The sequence below is a fragment of the Anoplophora glabripennis genome, unplaced genomic scaffold, assembly GCF_000390285.2.
Source record: "Anoplophora glabripennis isolate ALB-LARVAE unplaced genomic scaffold, Agla_2.0 scaffold440, whole genome shotgun sequence".
Lineage (NCBI taxonomy): Eukaryota > Metazoa > Arthropoda > Insecta > Coleoptera > Cerambycidae > Anoplophora > Anoplophora glabripennis.
The window spans coordinates 234192-251665 of NW_019416629.1; the positions used below are offsets into that span (position 1 = coordinate 234192).

Sequence of the window (17474 nt, forward strand, 5' to 3'; positions counted from 1 at the left end):
ACCTGTTTATGCGGTAAACTATTTACATTCTAAAATTATTGTTGTTCTGTTTGAACCAGAAAATGTCGGAGACACATGTCCTAGATCTCCACCCTAAAAATGAAAGTTTTTATCGATGAGATTCTAAAAATCCACATTTGCTTTTTGGAGAAAAGTTTGCCAGTGTTTAAATCCTACATTTTATTTATTAAGCATCAGTCACAATTGCTTCATTAAACAAAGAGAGGTTATAACAGCGACATCGCAGAAACTATCAGAGTAAATAAAAAAACCAACATAAGAAACTTTTTTAAAATTTCGAAAATCAAGCAGAAAATTAAATATTCCTTTGTTAGCTATAAACAAATACTATTCACAGCACTAACTGCTCGGCAACAATGAACAAGCTATAAACATTGCCCCCTGGGTCACGAAATTATCTACTGAAGATTACCCCGCATATAAATCTAAAAATATTGTTTGTACAAGTATTTCGCTATATCTTTAGAATAATTACAATCACGACTAGACTTAAAGTATTAAATGCGAAAGTAACTATTCGATATAATTCAAGGCCGACCCTCCAAATCAAATGTAAACAATTATGTACATACGAGATTTTAAGATTGTGAATTGTAGCAAGCGCCATAAAGGTAGAAAGCTAAAGGACTACTTCCGCGATTCGAGTTGGGTGTAGCCAACTAACTCTTTCATTTCTGCAATACCTTCAAAATTACGCAACGTCCTTACAACTATGTCAATTTTGCGTATCTATAACTCTAAGCACGTTTAGAACATTTTTGCTTCGATAACAATATATTTTGCTAATAAATAAACTATTGTACAAGTACCGAGTTGTATTATAGAGACGTACAACGCATATAAAATAACTAAACGGTTTAATGCTAGGAATTTATTTATTGACACATCAAAGCGATTGTATTGCAGGCTGCTTAAGGTGAATACCTATTCACAATAGTTAAATTTGAATAACTAAGCATGAATATTTCATTCGATTAATGAATTAAGGAAAAATCAAATTTCGCAGATAAATTAAATCACCCTGAATCAGTCATAATTTTTGCTGTATATTCGTTGGTATAAAGGGTGTCCGCAAATTTTTGAGTTACAAGCCTTCAAAGTTGTGAAAAATAAAGCTAATTTAATTAATAACTTCATAACCCTTTTGTAGATCGCGTTAAAATTTGGCACATTTATTTGGGCTATTAGTGCGTATTATTTCTTAAAGCTTTAGTCAAATCGATATACTGGGCGATAGTTTTCACCGGTTACCTCTCCCTTTTAGAGATCAAAATTTTTACACTGGTCATATATTTTTTAAAAAGGGCAGCAACATTGAGGTCGTTTTATTTTAATAAAAAATTGTTTCTTGAGAAAATCGCCTACAGAAAGCCATTCTTGAGAAAAATGGCATTATTTGCAGGTCTGTATGTTTCGGTTTGCGCAGCAGTATCACGGATTTAAAACTTTGAATTCAGTAGGCGATGAAAACAAGATGTTGATTGCTGTGGCTATCAGGTAATGTCATTATTGTCGTGTTTCTTTAGGATTCTCTTAACTAAAATGCAAATTATGAAGTGTCCGCAGGGTATCAAGACAATTAAGTGTATGTAAAACTAATGTTCACAAAACTTAAAAAAAAATAACTTCTTCGAACAATTCATTTAACTCCTGCTCAAGAACTTGAAAATTTGGATCCCAATTTTATTTGTGGAAGTATGTTAAGTGCATAAGAAATATTGTCAAAAATCAGTGGATCGCTTGATTTTCGGCGAGTCGTGGCGCGGCGGACGGGTGGAGGAAGCGAACGACATCGAGTCCGAATAAAATGACGATAATATTCACAGTCTTGCCGTTAAAAAGCGAAATTCGCTGTAACACGCGCGTGTGTCGTATATTTCATTTTGCAACTAAGGCTAAAAAATATAAAAACTTTCCAGGTTGCAAATTTGAAATTAAAAAAAAAAATGGTAGATTTCAATGTATTATTATGAAATCAACCATGAAAAAAATCAGTGCGATTGTGGAAGATGGTCGGGATCGTTAATTTTAATAATAATTGATTAATAATTAGTTAATTTGTTTATAAGTCCATAACTTGTAAACTATTCAATTTACCGATTCCAGATTTCGTGTTATTAGACAGTGATAAGGAATGAGAGGATGCGATTCCAAAACGTTCTGGTAATAATAACGCAGTTTATAAATGTTTAATTCAAAAGTAATAAATAAATTTCTTCTGTTTACAACTTCTGATCTAATCAATATTTTTTGACGCTCGAGGGCTAGTTTTGTAGGTCTTTTGAAGACGAAAAAAAGTACTTTACTGTTTTCTCGTGGAAATGAACGGAAGAAAGTTATAAGCGAAAAACGTGAATTTACGTAAAAATTATATAATTAACCAGACTGTAAACAATCTTCCCCCCATTTTTATGACTGTGGAAACTAATATGTTATTGTACATAATATTTAGAATCTATAGTGATAAATTCAGATTGCCGAAACAAAAAGTCGCGTCCAACTCTATATTTCCTGGCCTAATTAGCTGATAGCCATAGCAATCAACATCTTGTTTTCATCGCCTACTGAACTCAAAGTTTTAAATCCGTGACATTGCTACGCAAACCGAAACATCTGGACCTGCAAATAATGTCATTTTTCTCAAGAATGGCTTTCTGAAGGCGATTTTCTCAAGAGACAATATATATATATATATTTTTAATAAAACGACTTTTTCAATGTAACTGCCCGTTTTAAAAAAATACGACCACTGTAAAAGTTTTGACCGCAAAAAGGGAGAGGTAACCGGAGAAAACTATCACCCAGTATATCGATTTGATTAAAGTTAAGAAATAATACGCCATAATGGTCCAAATAAATATGCCAAATTTTAACGATCGGTAAAAGGGTTATGAAGTTATTAATTAAATTAGATTTATTTTTGACAACTTTGAAGGCCTGTAACTCAAAAAGCAAAAAGTTTTTATTTAACTTTTTTTTTGGCAGATCGTATTTATTTATCATCTTGAATATACAGTCAAACGTTGTCGGTATACAATAAAATTGATACAAAACTTGTTTCACTACTAGGACGAGCAGTTTGAGACTAATTAATTATTGTAAAAATACATGTAACTTCTATCCTTATTTGAATTAATTTTACATTGTTTGGAAACAGTTAACATAAGTACAGGAACAACTAATAACAACACTTAAAAACAATAAAAAAAGGCGAGTCAAAATTTTCTAATTCGGGAATTTTAACATGGCGGGCGTGATAAAATTTTCTTGATGCCTCAAACTTAGGGTGAAATTTTTTCCAACACTTCCAAGTAGATACTGCTTTCTACCCATTCCTATCAAACTACAACAATTAATTATCAAATACTTGGCAAGATATAAATAAGTATGAATTGGTGTCACCAAAGTTCACTGAACTGGGAACATGTAGATACGTAATAACAACCATCTGTCAATTAAATATTTTTAATTGATCACTTTTGTATACAACCTGATTGAGGAGCTTAAAAATAAAATCATAACCGTGATTAGATGATCCTCAGCAGGTAAACCGAAACGAGAAAGACAAGTTCTGCCATGTCGCCTATTTTGCATACATTTGAATTTTATGTGTAGAGTCAGCCTTGAGTCGAATGTGCTCTAGCTTAGTGCGATGTTTTTGGCTTATTTACCAAGTCACACAAGCCTGTCAACAGGGGCTGATATATCGTAAACCTACCATAACAAACAGCCATTATGTAGATTGGAAGGGGTCACCAACTGTATCAAACACAGCAAAGTCTATAAAGTCCTGGTATAAAAATATATTGTTAGGGCAGTATGAGCGAGGGGCGGCGTAAAGGGCGGTTTAGGCGGTGTCTGCGGGCACTTTTCAACGTCTCTTGACCAATTTCTGAGAATTGAAAACAATCTCTCTATTCCACGTGTAATGGTAGCTGCACTTCATGCTATACACGATGACCGAAATAACCATTGGTACGGTCAACCATGAGGAGGATATGGAGTTGAATATACGGGCACTGACGATGATTAAAAAGGTAATAACCCGTCTCGAGTCACAACAATATGGAAGCGATCCGCAACGGCGCGCGGTCCGAGTTTCTAATTGAATTGAACGGAACTGCAATGCAACGCGAACGAACGAGAGAACTTCTCCAACGTGAACGTGGAGCTCGACTGGTCGTCCCTCAAATACTTCCCCACCAAGCCGACGTTCCATGTGATATCGTATAACAAATAGATAAACAACTTTATTGTAATATTCTTTTAAAACAAATCAATTATCTCCGTTCGTCTACTCAGACAGTAGGTTGAAGGTCTAAAGGTTTTTATATCAAAATCGTATTTATGGCTTTCCTTGGGTGGCACGCAAAAATACGTGGAGGCCGAACAACTTGAATTAAATATTTTATCTAAACACATGTAAAAATATCTACATCTGGTAATATAGAACATATGTCACTACCGCAAAAACTACTGTAACAATACATGCTAAATATGTACCAAAGGTGTATAGTCTTTCCGATCTCAATTGAAGAACCAAGAAGTTGGCAGTATGTATCAGGTTCGGTCGCTGATGCAGCAACTCGGCATTGAAATATTTGAAAAACTTGTTCCTATATTTATTTAGCCATACCCATATACAAGTCTGGTCGAACTAAACGAGGAAGTGGTAGAATATATACAAGGTGTTTGGAAAAGTTGGTACAAAATTTAATGAGCAGAAAGTAGAGCAAAAAATAGTAAAAAAAGTTTCTATAAACATTAGTAGTCCGAGCACCGTGATATATGGCCCTCCAAAGGGGTCTCATCATTTACATATTTTTAATTATTATAAATTTCATCAAAATCGATAATAAATAAGGATAGTTTTCTAACTACCCTTAACAGAAATTTTTCGAATTTTTTTTATTCCTTTGAATTATCAAACAAATAATATTTTTTAATGAATTACTTTTTTGAAGAAAAAATGTCCCTACTTTTTTTTCGAATTCTGCGTAGTTTAGTCAGAAATAATTATTTTTTAAATAATGTATGGCTCAAAATAGTAACTTTTTTTAACATTTTCACATAGTAGGCATCTTTCATGGTGACAGTTTCGTTGTAATGATGGTAATGATTGTCATTTTCACGACATTTCTTAGTTGTGATCCTTGTGCTTGACTTTGCATTTCATTCCATTTTTTTACAACCATGAACCATCATGCTTTTACTAACCGATATGCATTTTATTTATGGTTTCTATAGTGGAAATAGTCTGGCGGCTCAAAAAGAGTATCGGTGATGTTTCCCTGATAGAAGGCACCCTTCTGCAAGATTGTTTGGGAAAATTCATGCAAAAACTATGGGATCAGGAGCCCTAACTCCAAGATATCGTGAATTTGGCCGTCCAAGGAGGCATGATTTAGACGAAGTAATTTTAAGATTTTTTTAACGTAATCCTACTGCGAGTGTAAGAAGAGTGTCTGCTCATGATGGTTCATGGTTGTAAAAAATCGAAGAAATGCACTCAAGCACAAAGATAACAGCTAAGAAGATAAAGAAACGTAATAATTTAAATGATAGCACGCGAAAGTGACATCATTACAACGAAAATGTCACCACGAAAGATGCCTACTATGTGAAAATGTTAAAAAAGTTACTGTTTAAAAAATAATTATGTTTGATTAAACTACGCAGAATTCGAAAAAAAAGTAGGTAAATTTTTTCTTCAAAAAAGTCTAATTCATTAAAAAATAATATTATTTGTTTAATAATTCAAGGGACTAAAAAAATTCGAAAAATTTCTGTTAAGAGTAGTTATAAGACTATCCTTATTTATAGCCGATTTTGATGAAACTTATGGTAGTTAAAGACCCTTATGGTATGATTATTACCTACAATTTTCATTCCATTATGTTAATCAGAAAGAAAGTTATTCGAAAAAATATCGAAATGATGAGACCCCTTTAGAGGGCCATATCTCAGTATCGCTGCTCTGGAGGACCAATGTTTATAGGAACTTTTTTTTACTATTTTTGGCCCTAGTTTCACCCCCTTACGGCGTATAACACAGCTGCACTGGGCGATTGGGCAATAAATCTGTTGCTGATAAGTGATTGACAAATTTCCTAACAGTGCAGTGCAGCAGTGCGGAATTTGGTGTGATTCAGGTAATTTTAATTTATTATATAGGCACCTTCTATTAATCACTCATAATACAATTGCGAAAGGGAGAAATAAGAGGGATATTATGTTTACTAATATTATTAAGACGTGTCCTCACTGCGTCGACATTGTCGATCGATTCGGTCGATCGAGAATGTCACTAAGTGTGGACACCCCAATCGACTTGATCGATAGACAGAAATTGTCGATCGACTTGTCGATCGGGTTTCCATCGATTGTCGGTAAAATCAAAGACGGTCGACTTGTTGAATATAGTGTGGACGCGTTCTGGCGTTCGACATTCAACATTGCGATACATCGGCAAATATCGGAGGTTCCGAGTCTATTGCGTGTGCCATAGCATTCACTGTCGGGGGCTACGCATGTGCCATTTGATCAACAGCACAGAAAAACCGGCAAAATGGAATGGGAAAAAGATAAAAGTGTTGGCATTTATTGAAGCATATAGATGCAAGAGAAATTTGTGGTATAGTGTCGCCGTCTTCGTACATTTTGCTGTCGACTGATTTACAACGATTTTTCTCCTCAGTGTGGAAGTGGCAAATTTTTTAACTTGTTGATCGACAGGGTCGACGCAATGAGAACGCAGCTTTACATGGCATTTCGGAGACCTTTTGAAACGAAACAAAACGAAATACGAGACCACAATATAATAAAATTGTCTTGAGGACATAAATAAATAAAATATGTTGTTGGTCAAATGAACATATAATAGAAATTTTCTACGCATTATATATAAATTATTTTTAGGAACTCCTATGAAACTCATTAAATTTTATTGCTGGGTGTTTTTATACATGTTCAACGCCTTCGGAAAGACTATACCTACTCGTAGAATTAATTTCATGTCGTCAGGGAGGAAATCACATTAGGAGGCCGATTTTCAGGTGTTTCTCATGAATTTTTTTGAGTGGGACAAATTTATTAGAATTTGATCAAACTTTGACATTATTTTCAATCAATATTTTGAAAATGCCGAAGTTATGGGTTGTCTACCAAAGGTCATTGTCCAAGATGATTGTTCACGGGTAATGTCTGGCAATTTTGATCTGAAAGCAAAATGGTTGTTTTTTTTTTAAGAATATGAACCTCATTGCGGGTAAAAAATGTGAAAATTAAAGTTTTGACACGTTTGAGAAAAATGTATCGATTTTCACAATTTTTTTTCACTTATTTTGAATTATGATATTGGCCCAACTGTTGATTCATGTTCCTTATAATTTCATAAAGAAACACACTTTCAATGTTCATGAAAAACGGTTGATAACTTTTTGAGCTAGTTCTCGTGAATAAAAAAAATGTCGTTTTGAGGAAAACGTGTTTGAAAATTTCCGAAAATTTTAGGCTCATAAAATCCCAACGAATAGGAATTTTGTTTCGAAATTTTGGCAGCGTATTCTTGAAATACTAACAATTTATGCAATAAAAAATACGATTTTTTGAACCTCCTAATGTGGTTCTCCCCTCAAATCATTAATATAAAAAAAGTTACTTCCTTCTATATCAACTTTAGTCCTACGCACTAAATATCTACTTTTAAAGTAGACTTTAAAAGTTACTTTATCAAAGGATTGATAAAGATGCGAAGAACTCATCATCACTTGCTATCAAAAAAGTGTAATCTTTATTTATCAGAAACAATTTCATTCATAAACACAATGGCACGTGAATAACACATTATGCAGAGTATTTCAGCATGTATTTTGTAACATGTTGATCACTTAAGAAACGTAAACTGATTCAGTTTGCGCCTCTTGCGCCACCTTGGCTTTTATTTTTCACAACATGCATCTCGGATCCAGTCCAAAACGGACACTTGTTTTAAATCGGGAACACATTCCGCCAATGATGCTATGACGTGACTCCACACCACGCTTACGACTTTTTACACTGAGCATTAAAGCATACAGGGTGTCTCACGGTGACGGCCCATTAGAATTATTTCAGAGACTCCTTCGATTTGAATTTTAAAAATTTGGGATACTTACCCGAAAACTCGGTATCCCAAATTTTCAAAATTGGACGGTCACCGTGAGATACCCCGTATATTAATCCAAAAAGTCGCTTCAGGAAGAATTTGGACAAATGTACAGTGCACCAAATTTGTTGTTCATTGTCATTCATGCATTTCTTCATTAATAAATTATAGCTGAGTGCAATTATTACGTTTTTACTAACCGACTGGCGACCGCATATTGTGACGCATTTAGACGAGAATTTTAATTTTTATAGAACCGCTATGACAACTTGGGTTATCAGTACCAACCGCTTACAACATAATTACAAACCGTTTTGTTCGATTGTTCGACCCAGGATATCAAAACATCAATCCTCAAAACCTAGCCTAGCATGACTTGCACACTACGTATTGCATATTTGTTAGACTTGTGGCGATGCCTTGCTTAGATTGCTATTTGTAATACAAGGAACAAAAACAAACTAAATATTTTACACTTTTACTGACAATGAGAAGAAAATGGTATGAGCTCTCAAGTTTTATTCTTGCGATTTAAAACCAATTCTTACATTTTTGTAAGACTGGTACATTTCGGAGATACAAGCAAAACTTGTGTCTATCTCTAATATTAACATAGATCACCAAAAGTTTTTCGTATAAGCTTAATGTGTTGGAAAGAGGTTACTGTTAGTTCTTAGACAACCCACTCTTTGTCTAATACATTGGTGTGGTGATGACTGGCGACAAACATTTGTACCGTCAAAAGGAATAAGTTTGCGGGTGAGTTGGACTCGCTCATACATGTGCACTGAACATCTCGCTCTCCCTCTATATCGCTCTTGCCGAATGAGTTTTTGTTTCGACATTTGCACATCTAGTCCGAGAAATAATCATCAAACACAAACTACAGGTATAAATGGAAAAGTTTCGTTCAAAGATGCTTCATTAAAGATCTATAATAGGTTATTTGGGTAATTATCGTTAGCCGACGTATTAATTAATATACTTTTTGCAATATATAGGGTGTCTGCGAAAGGTTGGAAAATCTCAAAGCTGGTGGCCAAATATGCCTTCTGCAAATGCAGCTGGTTTCAAGAATACAGGGCGTTCAATGTTTGAATTTTATTTTGAAATTTCTCAATAATTTTGAAATATATAGGGATAGGGCATCAGTTATGCCCTATTCCTTTGATAAATAGGAGAAAATTTATTTTTTGCCTTTAGAATTACGGACATTGTTGGTATCGAGATATTTGCATATGCAAATTTCAATGCATTTCGTTTTTAAGCAACTTTTAATCCTTAAATTAAACTAATGCGACTTGACAACTAGTGTATGAACCAAATTATTTACAGTTTTCTAAACAAACAACTTAAAGGGAAAGCAAAACATAAACCACTTAAAGAGAAAATAAACAAAACAGAAGAAATTGGAAATTGAAAAAATATCTACTTAGGACTAAAAATTACTAATTACTATAAAAAATGTACAAAATGCTTGCTTAATACATTCACGAGCACGTCTAATTAGTGATGGCTGTACTCTCCAAATCATTTGAATGCTATTTTTTATTTCCTGGCTATGGTGGAAAATCGTTTGCCGCAGTTCATCTTCACTTGCCACAGGAGTTGCGTAAACACGTCTTTTCAGATCACCCCAGAAGTAATAATCCAAAGGATTTAAATCTGGTGATCTGGATAAACCACATATTAATGCGTGTTTGAAAGGGACGATCTTCTAATAGATTGGGTAGTTGTTCTTGGAGAAACTGTAAATATCTCTGGCCACTTAGTCTAGGTCTAGGTGGTAATTCAACAGGTCCTATTAAATGATCCAATTATGCCCTCCCATTAAATTGATTAGAAACTGCACGTGATTATAAGTTGCTTAAAAACGAAATGCATTGAAATTTGTAGGTACACATGCAAATATCTCGATAACCAAGGTAGATATCGAAAACGAACAAGAGTAACTTCTTTATGAAACGAAGGACGTTCTTTCATATTTTCAATAAACAAACAAACAATTCTAAAGACAAAAAAAAATGCCCCTATTTATCAAAGGAATAGGGCATAACTGACGCTCTATACATGCAACGCCAAAATTAGTTAAAAATTCTTATTTGTCATGTCAAAAAACATAATAGTGCCAAATGTTTTGTTCGCACTGGCAGTTTTCAAAATTATATCTTTGAAACCAGAAACATGCTATTATCTAAAAATTTTTAGATCAGTATCTTGCAAAATTTAGTATATTATAAATTTATAGGCTTGTTTTGATTATCACAGCGGATGGTACTATAGATAGTCCAGAATAATTTACTCAACTACTCGTATATTGTCATTATGTTTCGTTTAGATGTTTTTATGAATGGAATGGTTAACTAACAGAACCAGAACAAACCTTATATTGAAAAAATTCAAATTCAATGTATAATTAAGAAATATACTGAATATTTAGCGCCTTTAGCGGGTAACCACAGGAAATAACGACATATCGCGACTCGTAAGTTGACGCAAATGTGCTACTAACGCAATCTATTCGTAATATGAAATTAAGTGTCAAATCCCAATGACCACATGCCACTGAAATATGTGTCGATTAGATTTCAGTTACAGGTTTTCCTATTAGGCTATTGAATATATTCAAAAGAAAATATGACGTTCAAGCAATTTTATTGCATGAATCGTTCAGTCATTTCAAGATTTTATTTTTTTTACTTTTTTAATAAAATAATTTAGTAAAATCTTGAGAATTTAAGTACAATAAAGTTTAAATAATGTATATATACAGTGTGTCCACGGATGGAGTTGACAAGAGGAGAAACTTTTGTTTTTGACTTTATCGAAAAATGTCACTCTTTATAAAAAGTTCTGCTCCTCGAAAAAATGAGTGTCATACAAACATCTTAGATTAGATATACAGGGTGCTCATAAATTAAAAAAACACGAAAATACTGAAGAGAGATGTACCATTATTTATTATTTTACACATTATTATAAAACAAATCTGTTTATAACCTCAAATAATGTCCTAATGCAAATTTTAAAATCAAAATTTCAATTCTGACTTTTACTCTTATGAATAGCTACTTCCCACCTCAAAAATTGAAATTTTTATTTTAAACTTTGTATTAAGACATTATTTGAGGTTAAAAACAGATTTGTTTTATAAAAATGTTGTGTAAAATAATAAATAATGGTACTTCTTCTCTCGACGCTACTCAATCCGTGAACACACTGTATATACATTATTAATAAACTTTATTGTATTTAAATTCTTAAGGTTTTACGAAATTATTTTATTAAAAAAGTAAAGAAAATAAAAAAATCTTATTTTTTGCTTTCTTTAAAATTGTATATTAACGATTTTTTGCATAAAATTTTCCCTTTACAATTTTTTAAATAAGCCATTTCGATGAAAAATTAAATTCTCTACAAAATTTTTCCTATGAACTATACCGAAATTTTGCTTCGTTTTCGTGCTATATTTAAAAAACTGCAAAAGTGCATTTTCACCCTTATCTTCAATTTCAACCCTCTAATTTAATAGCACCCCGCGGTTTTTTCATTTTTAATGATCCTTCGAACAAGTCATGTGATGAAAATCCTTGAACGTCTTATTTCCTTCCTTTTTTGTAAAAAAAAAAAATGAGAATTAATACGTATAAGGGTAAACGCGACGAACATCGAAAAATTGGCTAAGTTTGAGCGGCCATATATATGTCAATTTTCATCCAAAAATACTTTACAACCTCTTGTTTTGAAGGAAATTTTATTCTACTTATTTTTCTATTGCCTATACCTATCTTTACTCAAAAAAAATTAGAGGCAAAAATGTAAAAAAAAATAGAAAATCGATTTTTTTTCTTTGGGGTTTTATCAATTGTGAATCTTATTAATGTTACATCAATTTGGTCCGAGCCAAACAGAGGTGTATGTGGAGTTAATATTCTATTAGTTTGACTTCGGAGTATTAACTCCACACATATCAAAATCATGTTGGTTTACTTTAGTATTATATCCACATTCATCGTGTATTATCGCACAATTAGTAAATATTATAATATAAAATCCCTAAATCATGTTTGTGCCAAATAGTTATAACTCCATTTTTTCGAAAAAAAAAAATACGAATAGAAAATTATTCTTTAAATTACAATAAATAATATTAAAATAGACGTATAACTTCACATCATACTAATTTTTTTATCAAGGAGAAGTAAGAGTTCGAAGTTATAGAATGATAAGCAAAATTTAAATCTTTAAATCTCTCTCCTGTAAAATTTCATTTTTGGCACTTAATACAGTTTACCTCTGAGGTACAGACTATCTTTTATATCACAAAATTCAATCGATTTCAACCTTTTAATTAATAAATCCACTTGAGGAGCGTTATTGTCAAGATGTCAAGTGCAACAAATCCACCATTTATCGTTTTTTAGTTAAGTATAGATTCGGATATCCACGATTGAATGCTATCACATACAATATTTAATTATTAGCGAATGATTATTTCTCAAGGTCCTACAATAGTGTGCCAACAAATCCCTTTTACTTTCTTACATTATTTCTGTTCCGTGGCACGTATGAGCAAAACTAAAACAACTTTGAAGTCAAATTCAACAAACCCACAACATATTTGTGATTCGCGCCTAAACTGGTAGGCCAATTTTTAGTACATACCTATCAAGCGTATTATTTATACCTAATAATTCATTGAAACATTTTTAATTTTACAGTGTCTAATCGAATAATACTGCTTCCCGTAAAGTTTATAAACGGTATTTTGCAGTAACGCTCCTCATTAGTATTAGAAGTTATTCTGAATATTCCAACGATCTTTTCAACTTCAATTATTTCTTTTAAGACTTGTTTTCTTTTATTTTCAATTTCCACACGTCAAATCGTGCATAAACTGATCTTTTTTGTAAATTGTTCAAACGATTATTAAGATACATCAAAACATTAAATCCACGTTTCATAAATGAGATAATAATCCAAAATTCTGTAACGTCGTATTCTATTGCATGTAGAACTTTTACATAATACCTACGCAAAATTTACCTAACATATACAAACCTTTCACTAATATTGTCAATTTCCAAAACGTATAATTATTATCGAGTATCACTTCATTTATGTCACGTGCAGGTATCTTTCAAATATATCAACAGTTTTCGCACAAGTGACAAATTTACATAGGAAGTGGCCTTGTCCAAGGACTTGCCAAACCATTTACTATACATCTAACCTTTTAATTTGACAAGTCAAAATGGTCTGAAGAAATAAGGCGTACCGTTGCATCATATGTTGGTCAAGAGAAAATCTAGATCACAAAAATCGCCGGCGTACAATCGTTTAGCCTCTAATTTTTTTTATGGATACGTGTGTAAAATGAAGAACCAATCCAATAAATGTTAGTGCTGAATAATGTGTCTGAGATAAATCAAAATTTTGATATTTTGAATGCCTTTATTGCGGTTTGTAGTTGGACTTTTCTTCGAAAAGTTGATTTCACAGATTTTTTGCGTAGAATTTTTTAAAAAGCCGTAACGATTTTCTGATTAAGGAACAATTATTTTCTTTTTTTTAAATAAAAACCGTGGTTGACTATTGCTCTAGATAAAAATTACACTTTTTGTCATACTTATACATACAGGGTGATTCACAAATGGTTACCAAAAATGAAACCACGTATTCTTTGGTGAATATTAAGGAGTCTTTTCTATAAAGTTTTTATCTAGGACGCTTCGTTAAAAAGAAACAGGGCATTAAATTTCAAAAAATATTTTTATTTTTTTTTAACTTAAAAATTAGTAGGTATAGTTCTTTTCATACATATAGTAGACAAAAAAATGTCAAAGCCTGCCGGTAAGTGTGATAGGGGGAGAATAGACAATTTTTAAATGTCCGTAGAAAATAAATGTTATAACAGCTAATTTATTTCACAAATCATAATGCTCTTATCAGGTACACTCATCTAGATAAATTGAATACAAAATTAATGACAAATAAAGTGATATTAATCAATAATTACATATCTTGTCAGGTATTCAATTTAAAGGTTGCTCCGCTTTATCCTAAGTGGGCTGGATCTTGAATCGCCGGACGTGAGCCCTGTGTTGCCGATATGTAAAAATATTCCCTAAATGAATAATTGATAATTTGAATGAAATTAATTTATTCAGATATTTACGTTTAAAATATAAGTTATGTTCTGAAAATATAAGAATAGGCTGAATTTGCATACATTTATTTAAAGAATAATTGCATTATTCACTTCATTCTTGATATTTATGTTGTTCATTTTTAGTACAATACTAACTCGCCGAAACATTTGGCAACACAGCTAGGCTGGCAACAAAATTTTCTGGACATCTCTCTAAGACGTACGTTGTTCTCAAATTCCTAATGTAAGACAGAGACAACCAACAATTAGATACGGTGAACTTATTGCTTTAAATTTCTGATAGTTCAGTTTGCGCGGTACAGGGCAGGAGTTGGTGCTGCAATGCTGTCATTCTTATTTCTTAGAGAAGTGTTATGAGTAGTGATTTTTGTGTTATTACAAGTTTTTTATTGGATAACTTTTATAATTCACTGCAATTGTTTTCAATTTATAGCCATTGTGTAGTCGTGTCTGTTGTGAACTGTTTGAAGGGAGACTTATATATTATATTCTGTAAACTTTGCCTAAATACGACCCTGTTCTGCTAGGCAGACAAGTATTTACGACCCCGTTTTTGTCGTTATCGGCAATATAAAAGAGTTTTGTATTTCTACAATATATATGAAAAGAACAATAAGCGAAATAATTTGAAATTGGGTACATGTATTTATGTAAACATTGTTCAAAATCTGAGGCCTTTTTCTAAAATTTAGATACTCCATTGGCGGAGATACAGGTTATTTTTGCCACCCAAGAAATGGCAAAATTTTTGAAGCTGGACAACGGGAAAGGGTACAGTTGACACGCATTACGACGAACGTCTGCTACCCCTTTAGTTGACGGCGGTGGCGACCCCACTTGTCTTAAAAGCATAGAAAATATAGTACTAACGTAGAATGAAATGTCCCTAATATTGTCACTAAACCGCGAAACAGCGCCACGTAACGTTTTGGAAGCTTACTACTACTTAGCTCCTAATGAGTAGGCAACACTTTATACTTTGTGAACTGATTACAGCGCCATCTATCGTATGGAAACGACTTCTCACTTATATCCTCTATATTATATTATTTTAAAAGTAAACCCTTATACAAATAGGAATAGTCGTGTCAATACTTTTGAGAACAGATTATTTAGTTAAACAGAAAAAGTAGCGAAAAACTAATATTCAGTATTTTTCTAATTCACTTCTGCTTTGATAACGAAACTAGAGGTTTCAGAAACGTCATAGTGTTATTGTGATGTGTATTTGTTTTTCCAGTGCGTAACCAGACTTATACATGTATATACATGTAGATGTATGTCTCTGGCATCTCACTATTAGGCAAAAGTTTTCAGTATTGACACTTGACTGTCGCTATCGGTACAAGGGTTTATTTTTCCAGTTTTTTTTTCTTCAAACTATAGCAAAATATCCAAATTATAACATTTATAATGCCACAAATAAATACAGACAATTTCTTATTTATTATTTTATTATATAATAGTATTTTTCAAATTTTGACATTTGCCAAGATATACTTAGTAAATGGTTTCGATAAGGAAATAAAACATTTTTTAATAATTTTAAGTTTATTTTGTATCTACAAGAAATCCTAATTGATTTATACAGAATGTTGTTATGCATGTACTATTAAAACAATTTCTTGTTATGTATTTAATTGTAGGTAAAAACGACAACGATTTAATTCATTTGCTTCATAAACTTGATAAGTTGGTAAGTAAGCTGTAAAAATATAAAAATTATGCATGAACTGTTATAATAATCTCACGGAGATAGGTATACACCTAACCGAATATTTGTACAATATTGGGTTAAATTCAATAGTTCATATAGTTTGGAACTTTCAAACCTTAATATTAACAGTATATTTTCTATGTCTCAAACTGAATAAAGAAACCAATTCACCACCATTAAAAATTTTGTAAGCATCTAAGTATCAAAGGTTTTATAAAATATTAGTTGGAGTTTATCATCATACACATAATTATTTTTATCTATATTTAACTTAAATAATATGTAATTTCAAACATGCACATTTTATGTGGACTGTTTCTAATCGATTAATACAGGTAACATGAGTATGAGTGTTCCACATAATGTTGGTAAAGATATAGGTTTGGTTTTTAATAAAACTATATAACTTAAAACTTACACATCGTATTCCCAGTATAATATAATAACAAATAGAAAACTCTTAAGCACTAAATAATTATAAACACAATTCTTGCAATACTATAATTTACAATTTTCAGAGGATAACCTAAGAAACCAAAGACAGAATTATATTCTGTGCCAAAGATAACGAAAGCCAAACTTCAAATACGTGCAAAGTCCAAACTGCATTACCAACCAACCCAAAATGACAGGGTTAGCATTCTCTACGCCATCTTTTATTTTGGAAGCTAACTAACATGTGACGCCGCCATGACAGTTTCATTATTCAAATGTTAGATTTCATTCTACGTTAGTACTATATTTTCTATGCTTAAAAGACACGGAGGATGGAGATTGAGCACTGTGGCGGGAGGCTACATTGAAGACTCACTTTTGAATAAGGAAAATATTGCGAAAAGAATACTGAAAGTTGATAGTGGTAATGATAAATCAAGCACATCATTTCTGATTTCAAAACATCTGAAAATAATATTACTATTAATGAAAACATGTTGGACTGCTTTGAGAATTGCCCCAAGAATGACGATAGTGGAAAGTTTCAGTAGTTTATTTAATTTTAATGTTTGTTCAAACTGTGTATTTAATATCAATGTGGATAAACAAAAATTATTGTAAATGTTGTTGAATAAACTTTTATAAATTAAAACTTGATCAACACTTTTAATCTAAGGATTAAAAATGTGAACTTTAGCTCTTAGGATTAAAAGTGAAAACTTTTGTTGCTAATATACCATTTGTTCTCCAACCTTAGAGACTTCTGACAGTCACAATATGTCAGTTTTGTGACGGTTGGAGAAAAATATTATTTACTTAATTGAACTCTAGAGAAAATTGTTCCAATTTTCCATTAATTATTATTAACATCAGCCATTACATGTTAATAAAATTGATAGGTTACTTCCTTTATCTGCTTAAGGTCATTTCAGTGTTTGTTATAACATATACAAGTGTTTTACGGTCCCTTATTTATCTCTAGA

General features: G+C 32.1%; 1 protein-coding gene across 2 annotated transcripts in view; it reads right to left on the bottom strand.

Moving 5' to 3' along the window:
* The window catches only part of LOC108909348 (activating transcription factor of chaperone), a 77667-nt gene that overhangs the window by 24401 nt on the left and 35792 nt on the right, over positions 1–17474 (bottom strand). Inside the window, exon 1 of one of the 2 annotated variants that reach the window (XM_018713664.1) lies at positions 3740–4191. The exons of the other annotated variant lie outside the window; for it this stretch is intronic. Coding sequence (XP_018569180.1) covers positions 3740–3755 — 16 coding nt within the window. The 5' untranslated portion in view covers positions 3756–4191. Of the gene's footprint in view, positions 1–3739; positions 4192–17474 lie in introns of those variants that run through there. 2 annotated transcript variants of the gene reach the window in all.